General features: G+C 39.5%; 1 protein-coding gene across 1 annotated transcript; it reads left to right on the top strand.

Annotated features, from left to right (window-relative positions):
• Positions 1-909: 909 nt before the first annotated feature.
• On the top strand, positions 910-3,590 carry LOC108664418. Its single transcript, XM_018150995.2, has 2 exons — positions 910-1,185; positions 2,026-3,590. The coding sequence occupies exon 2, from the start codon at positions 2,166-2,168 to the stop codon at positions 2,904-2,906; it is 741 nt and encodes a 246-aa protein (XP_018006484.2). The 5' UTR covers positions 910-1,185; positions 2,026-2,165; the 3' UTR covers positions 2,907-3,590.
• The last annotated feature ends 15,182 nt before the right edge of the window (positions 3,591-18,772 follow it).

Below are 18,772 nucleotides of genomic sequence, written 5' to 3'. Positions count from 1 at the left end.
TGGTCATGTCAACCATCTTTGGATGATAAACACGTCGATGCGTTTCAGACTCATAGCTTATATTCAGCATTTGTGCTAACAAATAATGAAGATTGAGTGACGAACAGTAAAGCAAGTAACAGTTGGTGTACGCTTCTTAATTTAATAAGTCAAAATAATCTTGATCCAGGGAGTGAATGAATTGATCCCTTACTAGGTTTAGCCAGGCTTTTCATTGAACAAAGTCTACGGATATTCCTCTGTCAGTTTGGGAGTCTGATCTTCGCTTTGGACACGCACTGCAACTGAAGGAATATCTGAGGGGTAATTCGTTGACCGCAAGTCATGCGTCTGACACGCTCGCTGCGCCGCTGACGTTGATTGACATGCAGCTCTGTTGGGCCGCGCCGCCACTTACTTAAAAACATACGGTGGTCAGCTATGGCCAACCATACGGCGGCGCAGCGGTGGCCAGCTATGGTCGGTCATTCGGTGGCCAGCTATGGCCGATAACTCGTTGACTAGCTATGGCCGACCATACGGCGGTAAATCGGCGGCCAGCTATGATCGGTCACTCGGTAACCAGCTATGGCCAACCATAGGCACAGATCGGTGCCCAGCTATGGCCGGTCACTCGATGGCCAGCTAAGGTCAACCATACGGCAGTGCATCGGTGGCCAGCTATGGCCACCGATCTATCAATGCCACCACTCGGTGGCCAGCTATGGCCAACTATATGGCGGACCATTGGTGGCAGCCTATCGCCGTCTGATGACTTCTCAATCTTGCAGGCGCTCCGCCTTAGCACAACTTTAAAGTTTGCTAATGTAACTTCAAAATCGCTGCTAAAATTTTGTCTGCAATTGACGAATAAACATAATTAGTTATCAGATCATCAATGCTACATATGATGATCCCGTTTCTGAAGCGTTTTTAATTGAGATATGGTCAATTTACTTTGCGTTCTATTTGCTTTTAAACTCTTGATCATCAATGCTACATCAAGGCTACGTTATGACATCATTGGTGTTACATTATAACATCATAGAAGCTACATATTTTGAATTACATAGATAATCCTGAACTTTGAAAGAATTGCGGGCGGGCATATTTAAGACCTAAAAATGTAATACCTTAATGCACGGGCTTGTTTTTAATGCTCTCAATTTTTACCTTGCAGGGCCAAAATTCTCCCCAGCGGCCAAGGTAAGCCAACTTATTTGCATTTTTTTAAGAATGCGGCGACCAAACTAACTTGCGTATGAGGAGTGTCAGATAAGTCCTATACGTAGACTTTGATGGCGTGTGAGGAGAGCGAGGTAAGTCTTATACGTTGACTTTGATGGCGTGTGAGGAGGGGGAGATAAATCCTATACGTTATAGACTTTGATGGCGTGTGAGGAGGGGGAGATAAATCCTATACCTTATAGACTTTGATGGCGTGTGAGGAGGGCGAGATAAATGCTATACGTTATAGACTTTGATGGCGTGTGATGAGGGCGAGATAAATCCTATAAGTTATAGACTTTGATGGCGTGTGAGGAGGGCGAGATAAATCCTATACGTAGACTTTGATGGCGTGTGAGGAGGGCGAGTCAGACTGTGAATAATAAGTAATGATAATTTTGGTCATTCATTACAAAGAAAACTTTTCATAGAACCCCATAACTTTTTTGTCTGATGTCCCACTTGACCATGCATATTAAGCCTTCCAATAGTATTATTATATCAAATCTGCAGGTTTTTTTTTTATATCGCAGGTCAATCCATGTTATTGCTCTATATATGCTTTCGTGCAGCTCCAATCATAGAGATTCTCGGTAATGAGTGCCATATGAATTAAATCTAATTCTTGCACATTTCACTCATTATTTAACGTTTTCCTGTCACTGTATTTTCTAATTTCTTTCTCGCCCGAGTTCGACCAGCAAGAACAGATGAATGATTCGCTAAATGAACACACTGTCCACTAAAATTACCTCACCTCTTATGAACACACTGTCCACTAAAATTACCTTACCTTTGATTTATTTCCAACCTCACCAGGAGGATCCTGCCTGGCGCTGCCGCGCAATTCGTGGACTCAGACAAACAATCGAGGGCCCCGGGCTCCTGCAGAGGCCAAGCCCCCAGAAGGAGGCCCGGTTCCTGCAGCGGACTCGACGACGCGCACTACGGGCTGGGCCATGAAGCTGTGGCGGCGCCACGTGACGCAGGACCAAACCTTGCGCACCGTGTCCGCCTACAGCTCCGAGAATTCCTACACCGAAGAACCCTACATGAACCCTGATTCTCAGAGCGACGTGTACGCCGAGCTTGGAGGCCACGGGCTGAACACTTACTCAGAGATTCCTGATCCCGGCAGACCAATGCATGAGCAGCTTGTTCTGTCTGACTACGGTTATGGGAACAGCGCTTACGCCTTGTATGAAGGCAACTCGGAGCCTGCGGAGAGCAGCTCTACACCTTCTTCTGCCTATTACTCTGACGTTTCATCCGACGCAAGAGTCAATAAAAAGAAGAGGAAAAAGAAACGAAGTATTGGTAGAGACCCTTCAGAGGAGATACAAGAGGCTGCAGCACTTCGTCAGAACGTTCGCATCGCCGCCGGATCTCATTCTAATCCAATATCGGTGGGCCATCTGGCTGATATTCCACACCAAGCAGACGCCTATCCTTTGTCTGTGCGCGCTCTCCCTCGAAGCTACAGCCTTGAGCGACAAGTGATAGCTTACCCTTGTATTTCGTGCCCCTCGTGCACTCCTATTAATACGTTACCCTCACCAAGAAACAATTTCAATATCTCGCCTGCACTGGCGTGTCCACGGTCGTCGTATGCTCTGCAGCACATGGCGACTTGTCCTATTCCGTCGGTGCGGCCTCCTTGCAGGCCTCCTGAGTGTTCGCTTGATTGCAAAAGCTCATAATCCAGTGGATTTATTGTCTTAGCAATCGATTCCTTCCTCACAGAATTCAAACAAAACAAATAAGCGTTTCGAGTTATCAATTTCTGTCACTGGCCGACATCTGAAGCATGTTAGATTGCTGAGGAATCAAGGCACGCAAAGTTTGTTTTCCTAACGATATTTGGATTTTCTTCATTTTATTTGTCGTCTGTCTCACCCCTGATCAATCAAATATTTATCTGATCCTGTCTCAGAGTCTCAGAAATCAAATTCTGTTCAAGCAATTGTCGTGAGGCATTTAGTTGCACTCTCGCGGCGCCATGCGAGTTGTGATATTGTTTCCTGCATTCCGAACATTCATTTTCGTTAAGGAAGTGAATATTTTCTGTACGTGACTTCGTTAATTAAGTTAAGGTTGAGCCTTAATGTAAATAGTTACTGGGTAAATTTTATCTCCCTCCCACAGTTAAGGACCAACTCTCCTCTGAGCAGTGAGCAGTTTTATCAACATTTATCAAGCTTCTAGCTTAATTTTTTCAATATTTTCACTTTACTCGATGAAAATTCAGTATCAAAATACGTCGAAAATAATTCAATTCAATTATTTATTAATCAGTCTCTTTGTGAATCAATCATCGCTTTGCAAGTATCAAATCAATGAAATGAAACACAATGCACAGCGCCTGAGGCAGTCAATCATAAAATATTGTCATTATTTTGCTTGATTACGAAAATTCATTTTTCAATTAAATCTGTTATTACGCTGCTGCGATGAAAATTTAATTTTCTCTTCATTTAAATATTATTTAGCACTGTTCGTGCAATGCTTGATCATCGTAACTGCAAGTACGTTCAATGTTCTAGTATAATAGTTTTCTTGTTTGTGAATAAAATCTGTAATGGGATTTATTAATTAACTCAATGCAGTTTAGCTGGTGATGTCCAACATTAAATTCCTAAGAAGCTTTGCCGATTTTCATGCTAGGAATTTTGACGTCTGCCTAATGAGTTCTTTTCGTGAACGAATTTAACAGTTATTATGTACGTACATCATGGAAATGCCAATTTCAACTATTCCACCTGCCCATTTATTTATTATTAATGTAACAACATACTAGTGATTGTCAATATTAATTATAAAATTGCCTTGTTTTGTTGTTTTATGCTAGTCACGCCACTGGCTGTACGCGCAGGGCAAATTGTCTTGAATAAATTTGTGATACTTGTCTCTGTATTCTGGTCCTCCAAACCCACGAATGCTGGCACTCCTCTTCGGTCACGGAAAAATAATAGGACAGAAAAATTCAGTAAATGGAAAAAAATTCCTGACTTTGAGAAAAGAATTTTACGAAGCATAAATTCGTAATAATAATGCCTAGGAATTGAAATTATTCTATGAAGTCAAGAAACTAAGATAGCCCGTGAAGACTATAACTTTGCAGGAGGTATTGAGCACTCGAAGGCAGTTCTTTGAAATTATTTACAGCAATGTCCTCAAGATCGAACAAAACTCCGTATAATTCTGTATTGTACAGTGTTACAGTTAAAAATTGTCTGTCGGCCATCGTTGATTGCTCGGTCGAGCAGAATGTGAAACAGATGAGAAGATTTACACCCCATCAGCCCTGTTGATAACTTGGCTTCTTCACGTCAGGCAAATCAGATTTTTACATGTAAAGTAAGGCTTAACTATAACTTTTGGGAAATATTATGTTGAATTTTCCTTAAGAACCTCCGTTGCGAGAGGGTAACCACCGAACCAGTCGGTGATCACAACTTGGGTGCCCATGGCTCGACGGTCGGGTTCATATTGTAGGTTTGTGAAGTGCAATACGCGATAGCGATCACCGATGAGCCTGCGCCGTAACGTAATTGCATGCTTTCTGTCCTATCAGATCCCGAGAAGAGATAACAAGTATTAAGATATAGCAGAGGTTGGCGCGTAACTTGAAGAATGATCTGTTTTGCTAGCGCGTTTACAGTGAAACTTTTATGTCTTGCTTTCCTATCGGCTCTCCGGCCCGTGGAGGCTCGGCGCGTCCACCGCCAGACCGATGAGCCACGAAAAACCAACCAATTAACCCGCTGAGAAAATCCGTAAACATTTTAAAAATTTGTTTCAAAATTAAAATCTGAGAATGGAAAAATATTCTTCAGCCCGGAATAGTAGAAAATTTTGTTTCAGAAAATACATTATTATCGCTTAAACATGCGCATAATTTCTTGAAATATCTCATAAAACAAACAAAAAATGACATTATTAATATGGGGAGCTTACTCTTATTAATGTGTCCATATGCCTTTAGAAATTATTTAGAACGAGCACCATCTTTTATTTCTTAATTTCATATTATCGTGTACGGCAGGTTGTGTTGAAAAGGTTATTGGTATTTGTTAATAATAATAAATTATTTAATAACAATAAAACAAGAATAATTATATAAAAATTATAAATCGAACCACTTTTCCATGTACGAAATGTGCGGTTACCGCGACCCTGGGGTATAGAAGCTGCACGAAAGCCTTATAAAAGACGGACCGCGCAGGAGCAGACCCTGGAGTATATCAATAGTAGAAAATTTTGTGTCAAAAAATAAATTAAAATCTCTTAAACATGCGCATAATTTCGTCCAATATCTTATAAAACAAATAAAAAAGGACTTATTAATTTGGGAAATTTTTTCTTATATATGTGACCCTTAGTATGTCTTTAGACATTATGTAGGAAGAGTAACTTTATTCACTTTTAATTCTTGATTTAATTTTTTCGTGTACGGCAGGTTGTGTTGAAAAGATTATTGTTAAACTGTAAAAACACGCAACATCAAATCATATGCTGAATTTCGTATACTTAGTTTGGAAGGCATTGACTTGGAAACAATAATTATTTAACAATTATAAATCGAACCATTTTTCTATATACGTAATGTGTGGTTACCGCGACGCTGAAGTAAGAACACCACACGAAAGCCTTATAAAAGGCGAACCACGCAGGAGCAGACCCTGGAGTATAGAAGCTGCACGAAAGCCTTATAAAAGACGGACCACGCAGTAGCAGACCCTGGAGTATAGAAGCTGCACGAAAGCCTTATAAAAGGCAGACCACGCAGGAGCAGACCCTGGAGTATACAGAAGCTGCACGAAAGCCTTATAAAAGGCAGATCACGCAGGAGCAGACCCTGGAGTATAGAAGCTGCACGAAAGCCTTATAAAAGACGGGCCACGCAGTAGCAGACGCTCAAGTTTCCATCGCTTATTCAGGCATTCACGTCAATTGGAGTCGGAGACACGAGGCTGACTTTGTCCGAAGGGATAATCCAGATCAGCCGTCGCAGTAGCCAAGAGTTTCGAATGAAAAGATGAAGAGTGAAGTTGCCCCCACCAACTCAGATCCGATTACTGATTCAGGATCCGGAGAGAACACGTATAGCCTGTGTGTTATAGGATTGGACTGAAATAAACTTGAATATATGTAGAAGACCGGTTGGTCCCTAGGCTGCAGTATTGTGAGTCTCACTGAGCTGACACTGATACCCGCAACCTGTTAGTGTCTGCGAGCAGCGAAGCACATATATCATTTTAAAACTTAAATTGATACTTTGTTCACGATATTTAAACCTCACAACTTTTTATCATGGTAAAGTGTAGAAAAATTTGATTGAATTATAGTAATGTACGTTTTAATTCGGATTTTTCCGCAAATGTTCTCTATTCTAATTGCTAATGTGATGAACTAATCTTTCGAAATTGCAATGCGTGATTCAATTAAATGCGCAAATCATTTTTGACGAGAGGGTCATACAGATCAATTTTTACTGCATACATAGGGCTTATCCTTGAAACTTCAAAATAAGTTCGATAGGAAAATCATTTCCATACCGCGTTAGAGCTAAGTTATATTGCATGATCATGTTCCTTCGATCCTATAGGGTTTCTCCCATCTAAATGTCAACAGAGCAGAATATTTTCAAAGTATTTACCATTATTTCCAGGGCTTTAGTACTCAAAAAAGAATTCAACGTCTATTGGAAGAACGTCTTAATATCAAAAAGCATAAATTGATCTTTTTCATCATTTTAATATACAGTCTGTGTGGATATACTTCTGTAATTTGAGCCTGTACGCTGACAATGTGGGCGGGGATTTAATGAGACGCGTTCTTTTATACCGCAACAGCGGCATCACTTCTCTAATGCTTGCTAATGACTCCTCAGTGTTGAGAGGAACTTTTTCATTTTGCGTTCGCTATCAAAAATTGATTGATGAAGCCCATGTGATGACAGGGTCCGGGTTTTCAATCCCTAAGCCCTTGCTAGATTACAAACTGTATTTAGTTGAGCTCTGCTCCATTCCGAGACGATGGATCGAAAAGCTGAAATCAGATTCGCGGCCAGTTTTTGGTGGCCAAGAGCCCTTATGCGGTCCACGCGAACTCACTCCTATGCAGTATATGCTTACAGGGTCTTAATTACGGACAGTAATTATAGATTTAGGGCCCAGAAAATATATTGTGTCAAAATCAGATAATATAACTCAACATTTTTAATTTGTATCAATGACAATTTCCATATTGATAACGCATTCATATGAAGTTAGAGTACAAAAAAAATATCTGTGATAATCAATTAATATTGTTGAGTGCAGTTAAGAACTCTATTTTTAAATAATATGCGTTTAAAAATTAATTTGTAAGGACAATTTTTTTGAAAAATTCAGTGTCCCTGATGTTACACATCTACAATGAATTTTTAATTTTATTTCCATAGATTAAAAAAATAATTTTTAATTTTTATTAATTATTTTATTGTGTCAATTGATTCATGCATTGTGTCCGACTTCACCCAAGTGTGCAAAATTTCAGATCGATTGGACAGGTAGAAGTTGGCTGAATATCGAATAATAGATTTGTAGAAGACAAAATTATTTTTTCAATTTTTTTTAATTAAAAAAATTTTAATTTTCAAAATTATATATTCCGTCAATTGATTCATGCATTTGCTCCGACTTTATGCAAGTGTGTAAATTTTCAGATCGATTGGAGGGGTATAAGTGTGTTAAATATCGATTAAACGATTTGTAGCAGACAGACAAACAAACAAACAAACAACAAGAAGTGAAGTTAATGAGAAGTGTTGTAAAAATAGTAATATAAGTGAGAGTGATACATTGTATTTCGCGCATTTTTAGTAACTTTTAAGTTGGTACGGTCTGTGTTAGTTCGACAGGCTTTTGTACCACCGAGAATTCTAGCTACAATTACACAAAATTTATTTCCACCAATTTCGTATTACACTTCGCAATAAGTATTCTAATTATGACGAGTGTTTGCTGCTCTATATTGCGTCGAAAAGCAGAAATTACAGACTAGTCGAAATGCATCGTGTAAAGTTTTGCTATTTCTAAATATCTTTTGCATTAATATATTCTAAAGTTTTGAGCCTGTGTGACAAGTTAAATTTCCATGAAATCAGTCATTATCGCTCAAGTTGCATTGTGCAAAGTGGCTCGAACGGAGTCCTTATTTAGGGGGATCGAACCTCAGCTAGCGAAGCGACTTATTTGCCCGCAGGCAGAAACTAGGGCTCTTGCCAGGGCTTGTGTCATAAATCTGTAGGGTTGAAGTGGTGTAACAACTTCATGCGCGTGTTAACTCAATTGTGGCCTGAGAGCCATCAGTCTCTGTAGAAAGGCTTGCCGCTAGCGGGCCAAGCTCTGTTGCAAAAGCGCCGCCGCTTCGGCCGCGTCTTCTCCTGTTGCTCGTGATGGATCACCGGCATCTGTCAGGGTCCGACGATGCGATGCTGGGCGCATCACTCGTTCGTGGGTCCGCTCCATCATCCTTACATTGCAACACTTCCAGCAACGCTTATGCCCCGACATCTACGACGTAAATTACTAATGTAATATCAAAAGATAGCATCAAGTGTAGCTTTTCATGCTCTGTGTAAAGTTTACATTGATAGTAGAGCTACGGCTCCAAGTAAGGCGGGCGACATTAGTGATCAAGTCAGAATGCAATAAGGGTCGGAGGTATAATAAGGGTAAAGGGGAGGTGCAATAAGAGTATTTTTCACATTTCGGTACGGGAATTACTAATCTTCACGCACATAGAACTTCAATGGTTATAATTTTATTATTATCTCTTTTTGACGAGTATTTGAGATTTCATAGCGGCATTAGAATTAAGATACATAATCTTAATTGTCACCATGCACTCCGTATTTAGAGCGTCGTCCTGGGCAAGACCGGCAGAAAAAAAATTTTTATGCCAAAGTCAGAACAATCGAATCAATATAAAATGATGCAAGTAAAATCATGTCAAGATCCCATTCGAAATTTTAGCGTAAGCATGTATTTTTTCCACTGACAAACCTTGGTTTGGCAACCGGAGCAGTCGAGCAATCATCAGAGGCACCGCCTTGTTACACTCGACTCGGTAGTCCTTCGCTTCGGAATTTCTCACCGACTTCACACGTGTTTTTGCCGCGAACTTTCTTGGAATTAGGATGACTTGTTGCCGAGGTGTTACGTGAGAAACAAAAGGCGACGAGAGGGTGCGCACTCCTCAAAGGATGATCTTTGTTTTGCTTCGTTCGACAGTAAAGGTCCCACTGGAAAGTCATGTGGCTGTTTAACCGTGCAATGGCCGGACATTCGTGCTTTGTCTTACGCATTCCTAAGCAAATGAAGTCGAACTCTTGTGATTTTTTCTGCAACGCAGTGCAATCATGATACATCTTGCTAAATAAAGAAATTGGCGAGAAAATATCCCAGGTCATAAACTATTAGTTGTTTCCTACGCAGAAAATAAGCCTGTTGGTGATGACTCCGTTAACTGACGTATTAGACTGCAAGCTTGCAAGGCGAAAAAGTACTTATAGTCATAAAAACAATCAAAGATAAAAAACCATGATATAAACGAAGTGTATTTAGCATTAAAACTTTCTTGACTACTTCAATAACAGATCAGATCGCTCCTCAAAATTAAATTACAAACATTTTGCTGGTTTTGTGTTGCATTTTTCTCCTCATCTCTCAAACAGTTCCATCCAATTTCCTGATCAAAAATGAATGAGGCGAAATCAATTTAATCCTTTGCAAATGTTAATCACATTTGTCTATTTAACAAAATATCCTGACAAGAAATTCAGATCGATCTCACATAAAAATCTTCAAGTAAACTTTTTTGTATTTCATGAAATGTTTTTCTCTCAACAGGCCGCTGTTGTATGACGCTCAAGGGAAACTTTTTTAGAGGTTGCGGTCAGTTTTTGCGCGGTGCGGCGCAGAGCTGCCGAAGAGTTGTTGTCAGCACCTTGTTTGAACTGCTCGTGCTCCACACACCGCCTTCAGTCCAGCTCAATTGAGGCTGCGATGGCCGGTGTATTGGGCCCCAGTCTTCTCGTGTAGCCCTTGTAATGATAGACTCGGGCAATCGGGTAAAATAATGCACCTAAATTATCCAGCCATGGAAAACAAAGCGACCGCCATCGATAATAACTCTATTACAGTTTTTTTGTTGTTCGCACCGCGACGGTACATAATAAAATAAAGGCCTGCTGAAGTCACTCCGTGCCACTATGTACAATAGAGTTCAGATAGAAAGGTTATAATTTTAAGGCTTACTATTTCCATTATTGTTCAATAGTTAATTTTTGCCACGAGTGCATCGTCGGAACATCAATTTTGCAGTTGAAGTTCATGGGAATAAGTAAATATAATGAACTATTTTTTATTAAGTATTGCGATGCAACAAAAATATCGCAACAAATCACTTTTGAATCGGTCAAGTTGTGACATTGAAAAGGAATAATGTCATATGATCAGCGACATAATTTCCCTCTTCGTGTGAAATTTTCTATAAAATAATACTAGTGAATTTCACATATTTAACCGTTTAGAGTGTTGCTGCTCATTTATGTCGCATTCCAAAACTGCGTTTTTTGTTTATGTACGAAGCTCATTCTTTTAATTGGGCAAATGTATCGTATTTGATTTCAACCTGCTGTGCTATGACCAGCAGGTGCACGCGCCACCTGCCAAATTTTTGTCAATAAATATTTAATATATTTTATCAATGTTTTAGAGATACAATGTGTACGTATTTTGCACTCACAATAAAATTTGTCGCTAAATGATAAACTATTATACGATGCGTAAATACAGGACATTGGTTGCCTCAATTCGTCGTTGAATTCGTCCTCATATACACACAGGATTCACACATTCGTTGCTACAACAAAATCCTGCCACAAGAAATCAAACTGGACATTCTTACACCGATAATATTCGTTTATCATGAATATTTTAACAATGCACCATATGCATAAGCAATGAATATTGCACCACTAAGACTAATAACCTAATATCTCAATAAGTGTCAAATAAGATTTCGGTAATTTTGTCGACGTACTAACTATGAATTCTTTTGTCGACGTACTAACTAAGTACGTCGACGTACTAACTATGAATTCGACGTAATATACTAACGATGAATTCTTTTCAATCGAAACAAAATATTAAGAGAGGAATGCTCAAAATCGAATGGAACATACTGAATTTCGCCACCATTAACTGAAATACCCCGGGCACAAAAATTGCAATTTCTGCCTAAAAAATGAAAAGAGAAATGCCATCTACAAATAATTGCCTCCAGCCTCATTATGAGAACAAAAATAATTCAAACAAAGTAACTTTCTATGTACGATAATTTGAGTTGATATAAAAGCATTTTTACGGTTATTAATTACAGTAAGCATGTATCCAGAGACTGCTTTCAACCTTTTTATAATAAAATGAAGCAACATCATGAGAATTTACGGTGTAGCTATCCGCCTATAACTAAAGAATGAATTAAACTAAGAAAATGAACTTCATTCATACACATATTCCTGTTCAATCAGAGACATTTGATACAAAAATGTATCCCGTGAAGTGCCTTAAGATTGCGACGTCCTATAAGTCGCAGGACAATACTTGACAAACTTTTTTCTATATTCCGTTCACATTGTCAATCCAAACGTCTAAAAATATTTCCATAATCTACTGCGTCATCAAAATAATTTAGGATGCCTCAACTTTATGGAACATTACATTACTTAGCGTCATCATCCTATCGTGAAGCTAGCGTCAATAAGCCAGATAACAAAACTCAGTCATGCATTTCTCTCTACAAAATAAGATCTTTCAACGCAACCTGTCACGCAACTTTTTACGCAACTTGTAACGCGATTTGTAACGTAACTTGAAAAACGCGTCTTGTAACACGTCTTGCAAAGCGTCTTGTAGCGCGTCTTATAATACATCTTGTAACGCATTTTGTTGTATTAAATATCAAATGTATAAGTATCGCACTGTATTTTTCAACTGTTATGTAGTAGTCTCCTAGATACGATTTTTGGGGTTTCGATTTAGATAATTTCTTAAGTAACTTGCCTTGTAAGGTTCCTGTTCAGATCATTTCTTAAGTAACCTGTGGAGCAATAATCTTCTTCTTCACTAAATACCAAAAGTAGTCCGCAACATTCCTGCATTCACTTACTGCAAGATCCGTCCACATCCTGACTCTCGTAGATCCTGACTCTTCCTATCATTCTCTATCGTGATTATCACCACAACAAGACAACAGTATTTTCATCAAATGGGTTTTAGTACCAAAAATTGCTACAGCTGAGCGAACATTTTTGTCTGTAGCTGTAAAGTCCCATAAAATCGAATCAGGAGACTGCTTGTATTATGTTAACTCTGACTTTATTTTTCCGAGTTAACTAATTTCTTTCAACATTATCTAGATTTTTTAACTTTCCATGATATTATTCTTCGGTCCTCGGTGAAAATTGAGTGAAATCTCAGCCTAACGACAAGTTGATTCCACCTCGGAAAAGGTTTGGCCGCATTATCTGCGGCCAACCTAAAACTTCAAATAGGCACTTGTAATACAGCAGGTATTCTCAAGAGAGTTTAAACGTTCTGAGTCTGTGGACGACAGTATGCCAGCTCTAACGAAGTCTCTACTACATCTGTCTCTTATACACATCTAGATGTGTATAAGAGACAGCCCCAGAGCGTCTGCCGCGCGCAGCTCTTGCCTTCTCTTTCTTCTCTTCTTTCTCTTTACTAATGCAAAGTTGAAGACTCTAGCAGGAAAATAAAATAATCTATAGCCGCGGAGCTTACGCATGAAAGGACTTGAGTTTATTTTGAAAGTACTTGCAAATAATTTGACATTAATTCAGAGTTTACTTTTAAAAATACCTACGATTTCAAACTTAAAGAGTGTTTTTGTTGGAATGGATTAATTCAATTTTATTTTTTTATAGACATGCACAAGCAGCAGAACTGGTGAGGACGAGTAGCTTCTGGTAAGATCAGCTTTACAGTCAGGACTTTGTACCATGCATACCCGACAGAAACATTCAAGCTTCTCTTTGAACTTTCTCGCTTAGTCTAGAATTGTGTCAGGTGAAGCTTGCTTGCCATTCTTGTATCATTAGAAGATATTGTCTCTACGAACTCATTTTATGAACGGCGCGAGGCACAATGGCAGAATTTCACGGAGTCGGCTGGGCTTTGTCCGAGCGGCCGGCCTTATCTCTGCGGATGATTGAATGCGGCGGGTCGGAAACATCGACGTCCAGTCCACGCACGGGCAGACTTGCGGGCAAGTCGCATGGAAGGGCGAAGTTTGAGCGACTTGGTCTTCAGAAACGTTGAACTTCATCAATTATCAGCCGACGATAGAATGAGATTGAGAGGGCTGCATGTATTATTACAGCTTTTCTTATCATTATTAGCAGTGGTATTCTAAATTGATTTTTTTTAACATAATAAAATTTCTAACCGAAATTTTTAAAAAATTTTAAAATAAAATTTCTAACCGAAAGTAATAAATTTCAGTATATGTAATTTGATGCGTACTAAATTTTCACGTCCCTCTTTCCGACATGACGCTGTACGACTAAGAATGAACAATGCAGGCAATAAAATAGCACTAAAATGTTGTACCAACAAAGAATAATTGCCACTGAAGTGCACAGCGAAAACGCTTGTGTCATGCCGCGCTCGCTTTCTTGACTCTCAATAAAGCGTAACTTTGGACACACTACTAACACTATTTAATTACGATAGAGTTACTTAAGAAAACATTTGCGCAGAGCAACACATTGTGTACTAATGTCTGTGTTATTTTAATGTTAATGCATATAAGAATAAATTTCTGCATATTGATGTAACGCATATATATCAGTATGGCGATATAGGTAGTTCACAACTAGCTGTTATAGCTGAGTATGAGCTCGCCATCTGTACAGATTGTGCTAAGATTGCTCTAATTATCCTTCTTGCAATTGTCTTCAGCTTGTTGAACATTTTCTCTCTAGTACGTTCATTTAAGCCAAAAATTGTACGTTACGACTTTTGTAATTGTGCTTCGTTGCAAGGGTCGCAATCGATCTAGGCTGTGATCAGGTGCTTGAATGACGTACTGATTCTTTTATTGTTACTGAAATACAATTCGGTTACAAACGATACTCTAATAATGTCCATTTTCAGCGTTTTGTGATAATCCTATTTGCTTGGAAAATTAATCATGAACGAATTTAATTTGAAAACTGCTCTCTAAATCTATGAACAATCAGTTCTTTTCTCGGTATCATCGGCTGTGTGACTGGGTCTCAAAATAACACATTTACCAAGCTCCGATCACAGCAGCGTATAATCACGTTTAAATTGTTAGAGAAGCTGTGTGAACGTCTGCTATCGGAAATATGGCTCACGATCGCCAAGTCCTACCATATTTTCATGGGTATAGTCGTCCTCCCCGACGCTATCTTGTTATGGAGATCGCTTACACCAAAGCAACGATATGCCTCGCGTTTTTATCGAGGGTGATCATTAAATAGAGCCATTAGAATATTTTGCTATCATTTAAACTGGTTTAGACTCCAACAAAATACCAGGACGCCCGTAATTAGACGCTCTTTGGAGCTCCTTCTATGCTATCAGATTGCACTAAAAAAATTCTCTTGCTAAACTAGCATCGAATTTGCCGCATGCCGGAGGATGAAGAGTACTTCACTTGCGCCAGGTGCTGATTCGCAGGTCCAACAAACTGATAACCTTGTCAAACAATGACCTTGTCCTTGTAAACAATAAATAATAAATAACTGATAACCTAGTCATAAAAAATATAACTCAGTACTCACTGCAGTGAGTGATAGAGAGCGCATTTTCTCGTCGACGAAAACGTGAAGTCATGGACGGACAGACGGACAGACGGACGGACATGGCGAGCACAATAGCGCCTTTCTTCCATAGATGAGAAAATGCGCTAAAAAGGAACAAGTGGTTGAAACATTAATACAGAGCCTAATCAAGCAATAAACCATTAACACTTGTGTGCCCAATAAGATTTTATAATTCACTGATACAGTAAAACAGTTTAGTATGACGCCCGTGAAGAGAGTTCTAGTCCACTGATAGCATAGTTCCGTCAGAGGAATGATCAAGCCCGAGCCTAATACCGGCGCTGGATGAGGACATGCACAAAATAATCCATTCAAGCGCGTGCATGAAGTTAAACCCTCATTTCTCAAAATCTTCATTAAAACTTCGAAAGGCCCTAGCCGACATTTTTGCTTTTCACTCAGCGATCGTTTCTCACGAGAAGTTCCTTTTTCCTCATTAGGCGAGGCTAATAGTCCACCTCAATTAATCATGCCAAATGAGCTCTATTATGAAAGTTTGCTCGTATATTTGACGAGAGTGACACGTTAATCGCATAACTCAGGAAGAAAGTTTCATTTCGTATCTCAATTCCCTGCTTAAGAAAATGGTCTTTTCCTCCTGCCTCAGGGACAACGAGTTGCGCGACGGTGTTAACTCCATTGATGTTCAGAAGTTCATGAGAAAGCTCCTCTTTCGCCTCCAGTTTTAAAGTTGAAAAATCTCCCTTCCGTGATAAAATCACACATTGCGTAGATAACAACCAAATTAGATTCATAAACCTCACGTAACAAGCTCTAATAAATACATTAAGCTATACCGCGAACTTCTATCGCCGTTCAGCGCATCTTCTTGAACATTTTATAATCTAGCAAGGACAGGTTCTAAGCTGTCAGATACACAATTAACATAGCGTTGCTGAGCCCAATGCCATGATGATCACTGCTATCTGGTACGCATACACTTGCGAGCACACTTAACTTCAGCTGGAATTTCTTCCTTGGCAAGATTAATTACGTCAAGCTTGGAAGTAGCAGCGCACATCAATCGTGCCGGATGGAAATCATTTTGCTCAATGCAATAGCCTCGCATCCTGTGGGCGCATCGGCAGGACGATTTCGCAGTCAACATAGAAAATGTCGATGTTTGGATGCTCGGTCGCCGATGCCCAACTTTCTGTAATTTGTCAACGTCAGCTAAGATTGCCTCTGCGACCACGATTTTCCTGCGGCACGCATGTGCATGCGCTCAATTACTTCCCTTAAATTGGGTCTGAAAATTAACATTATTTGTTGGGCATGAAAAAGTGGGGTGATTCTTTGCTTTGTATGATGCAAATAAATGAAGATTTTGGCCCGGTTGATTGAAGTGACACAAATCTACATGATGCAGATTGTCTGATTGTTATTTCAATTTTAGTTTTTTCATTATTGAACAAATAAAAACCTTTGTTGAAGCCTTGGTTAACACGTTTCGAAAAGTAAAAAAAACTGGCAGTTCCACATTGACTTAGAAAATGAATCAAAGAAGCAAAATGCACGAAACAAATTTTGCTATTCTAAGAGTTAAAAATGAAAATAAGCACCAAATAGTTTAATTACAAATTTACTGCGCGCATAACGATGTTCTTAAAAAGTGCCCATATAGGTCTAGTTCCCATACAGTCGCTAGCAGCTCCCTACTAAAGCGTCATGTTTTACTCTATTATCTTTCTAATAGTAAAGCGCCTTTTTTACCAGTGATAAGAACTTCTAATACATACTCCATTGTTGAATAGGACGGTATCAGAAGAATGCAATATATCTCTTGTCCCTATTTTAATGAGTCTCAACTACGAATAATCTATTGACCCTCTAATCTATGCCAGGAATTTTAGATCCATAATCAGTTTTCTATTGGTGATTAATGATAAGTACCGATGAATACTGACATTCTATTCTTAATGATCCAAAGAATAGCATCAATCACAACAGTCGGTGGGATTCACATCAAATCGCTACGGGAGGCAGCACGACTTCTCGATTTCATAACTCAAGCAATGCACGGAATCAATCAGCGGGTGTTACATCCAGAGATCCCGGGGGACGGTCAAGTTTTCCGTTGCAGTGGCTGTCATCCATCAAACTTGCTGAGCTCAAAGAGAGCTAAATTTCCGTGAGAGTTCATCGATGCGGCAGGCGGCTTGAATGCGGATAATGTATTCGCTGCTTGCACTCTGATTTATTGGCTTTAGGGAAGAGGTGCGGCGATCGTTACATCGGTCCTGGTATATAATTGAGAAGGAACAAAGAACTTTCTATGGTGCCGTATGCTGCAACACACATCGACGGTGGATCAGGTAAGATCCTGTTAGCCGATAGCAAATTCATGATGATATACAATTGAGTGTAAGAGGTAGTTTCATTCTGCGTAAATTCATGATCAACTTTCCATCTTTGATAAAACTAGCGTGGAAAATTGTTCATGGCACACCTAAATTAATTTAATTACTATATTGTTCTACTCCTGAAAAAAGTGTTGAAAGAAGTCTTTGGAAACATTTAATCTGCCTCACGCTTCAATTCGACCAGTTACAGTACATTAAAAATTTCCATTAATTTATTCTCTGTCATCTTCTGTTGACAAATATAACAAAAACTCAGTTTCAAAGCTATCAATAGTACTAATAAGGGTACCATTTTTACAATTTATTTAAACAAAAATATAAAAACTCTGCTCTAGATATAATTTTCAAGTTTCGAAACAAAACTCTGCAAGCAGTTGTTCAAATTTTGCCTACGCCACGGCGGATTTAGAAAAACACATTTGACAGGAGCTACCGTATCTGAAAAAAGTCTGTTGTTTGTGTCCATATTACCATTGCTCAAGCAGGGGTAGCTGGATTTCGCGATGACCGAAGCCCAGGGCTTAGGTTGCATGAGGCCGAAGTGCCTGGAGTTTGCGGTTGACAGAGCCCATTGCTCAGCAGAGGCAGCAGGTAAGTTGGCTTTCTTGGTGCTGTCGGAGTCCAGTCTTGGCGGCGATGATGGATTATGGCGAGAGACTGAGAGGCGCGCTCTGGCGGTCGCCTGTGTTTGGAATAGCCTGCCAAAACAAGGCCCGCTAATGCACGCCGGTCCACGCTATGTTAACACGCTCACTCTTGGCCGCTCGCTTCCTCTGTCCGGCTTGAAGAGGCCAGTCATGACAGACTTCAATTGCAGCGACACAAACGCAGCGCCATGATTGATGCAGAGGTTCTGGAACGGTCGTATTGATTGGAAACAATGGTCGGTTAGCATCCCGATGGTATATGATGGTCAGGCTACAGGAGACTTCAGGTCTCCACGAGAGATTTAATCTTCCTTCAGTTCACCAGTAATTAAAAGTGGTATTGAACCTTCGAATTGAAATAAATGATAGTGTCATGGTGTTTCTGAAGTAAAAGCATGATAGTATCCGGCAATCCTAATTTCTCTCAAGCATAAAAATCACGACATTAATGATATACGCAATATTTAAATGTACCTACTTTTAAAGTACGCGGACAAATGACGTCTCTCTTTGACGTCAAAGATCCTATAGGATGCACGACTCACGTGAGTTCAGAATTACTTTCCAGAATTGGTCATAAAAATATTCTGCACACTCGGACATTTGTAAAAAAAACTCGCTATTTTTATGTG

This window comes from Hyalella azteca, unplaced genomic scaffold (assembly GCF_000764305.2).
Source record: "Hyalella azteca isolate HAZT.00-mixed unplaced genomic scaffold, Hazt_2.0.2 contig1361, whole genome shotgun sequence".
Classification (NCBI taxonomy): domain Eukaryota; kingdom Metazoa; phylum Arthropoda; class Malacostraca; order Amphipoda; family Hyalellidae; genus Hyalella; species Hyalella azteca.
This window is presented reverse-complemented; position numbering and strand designations above follow the sequence as displayed.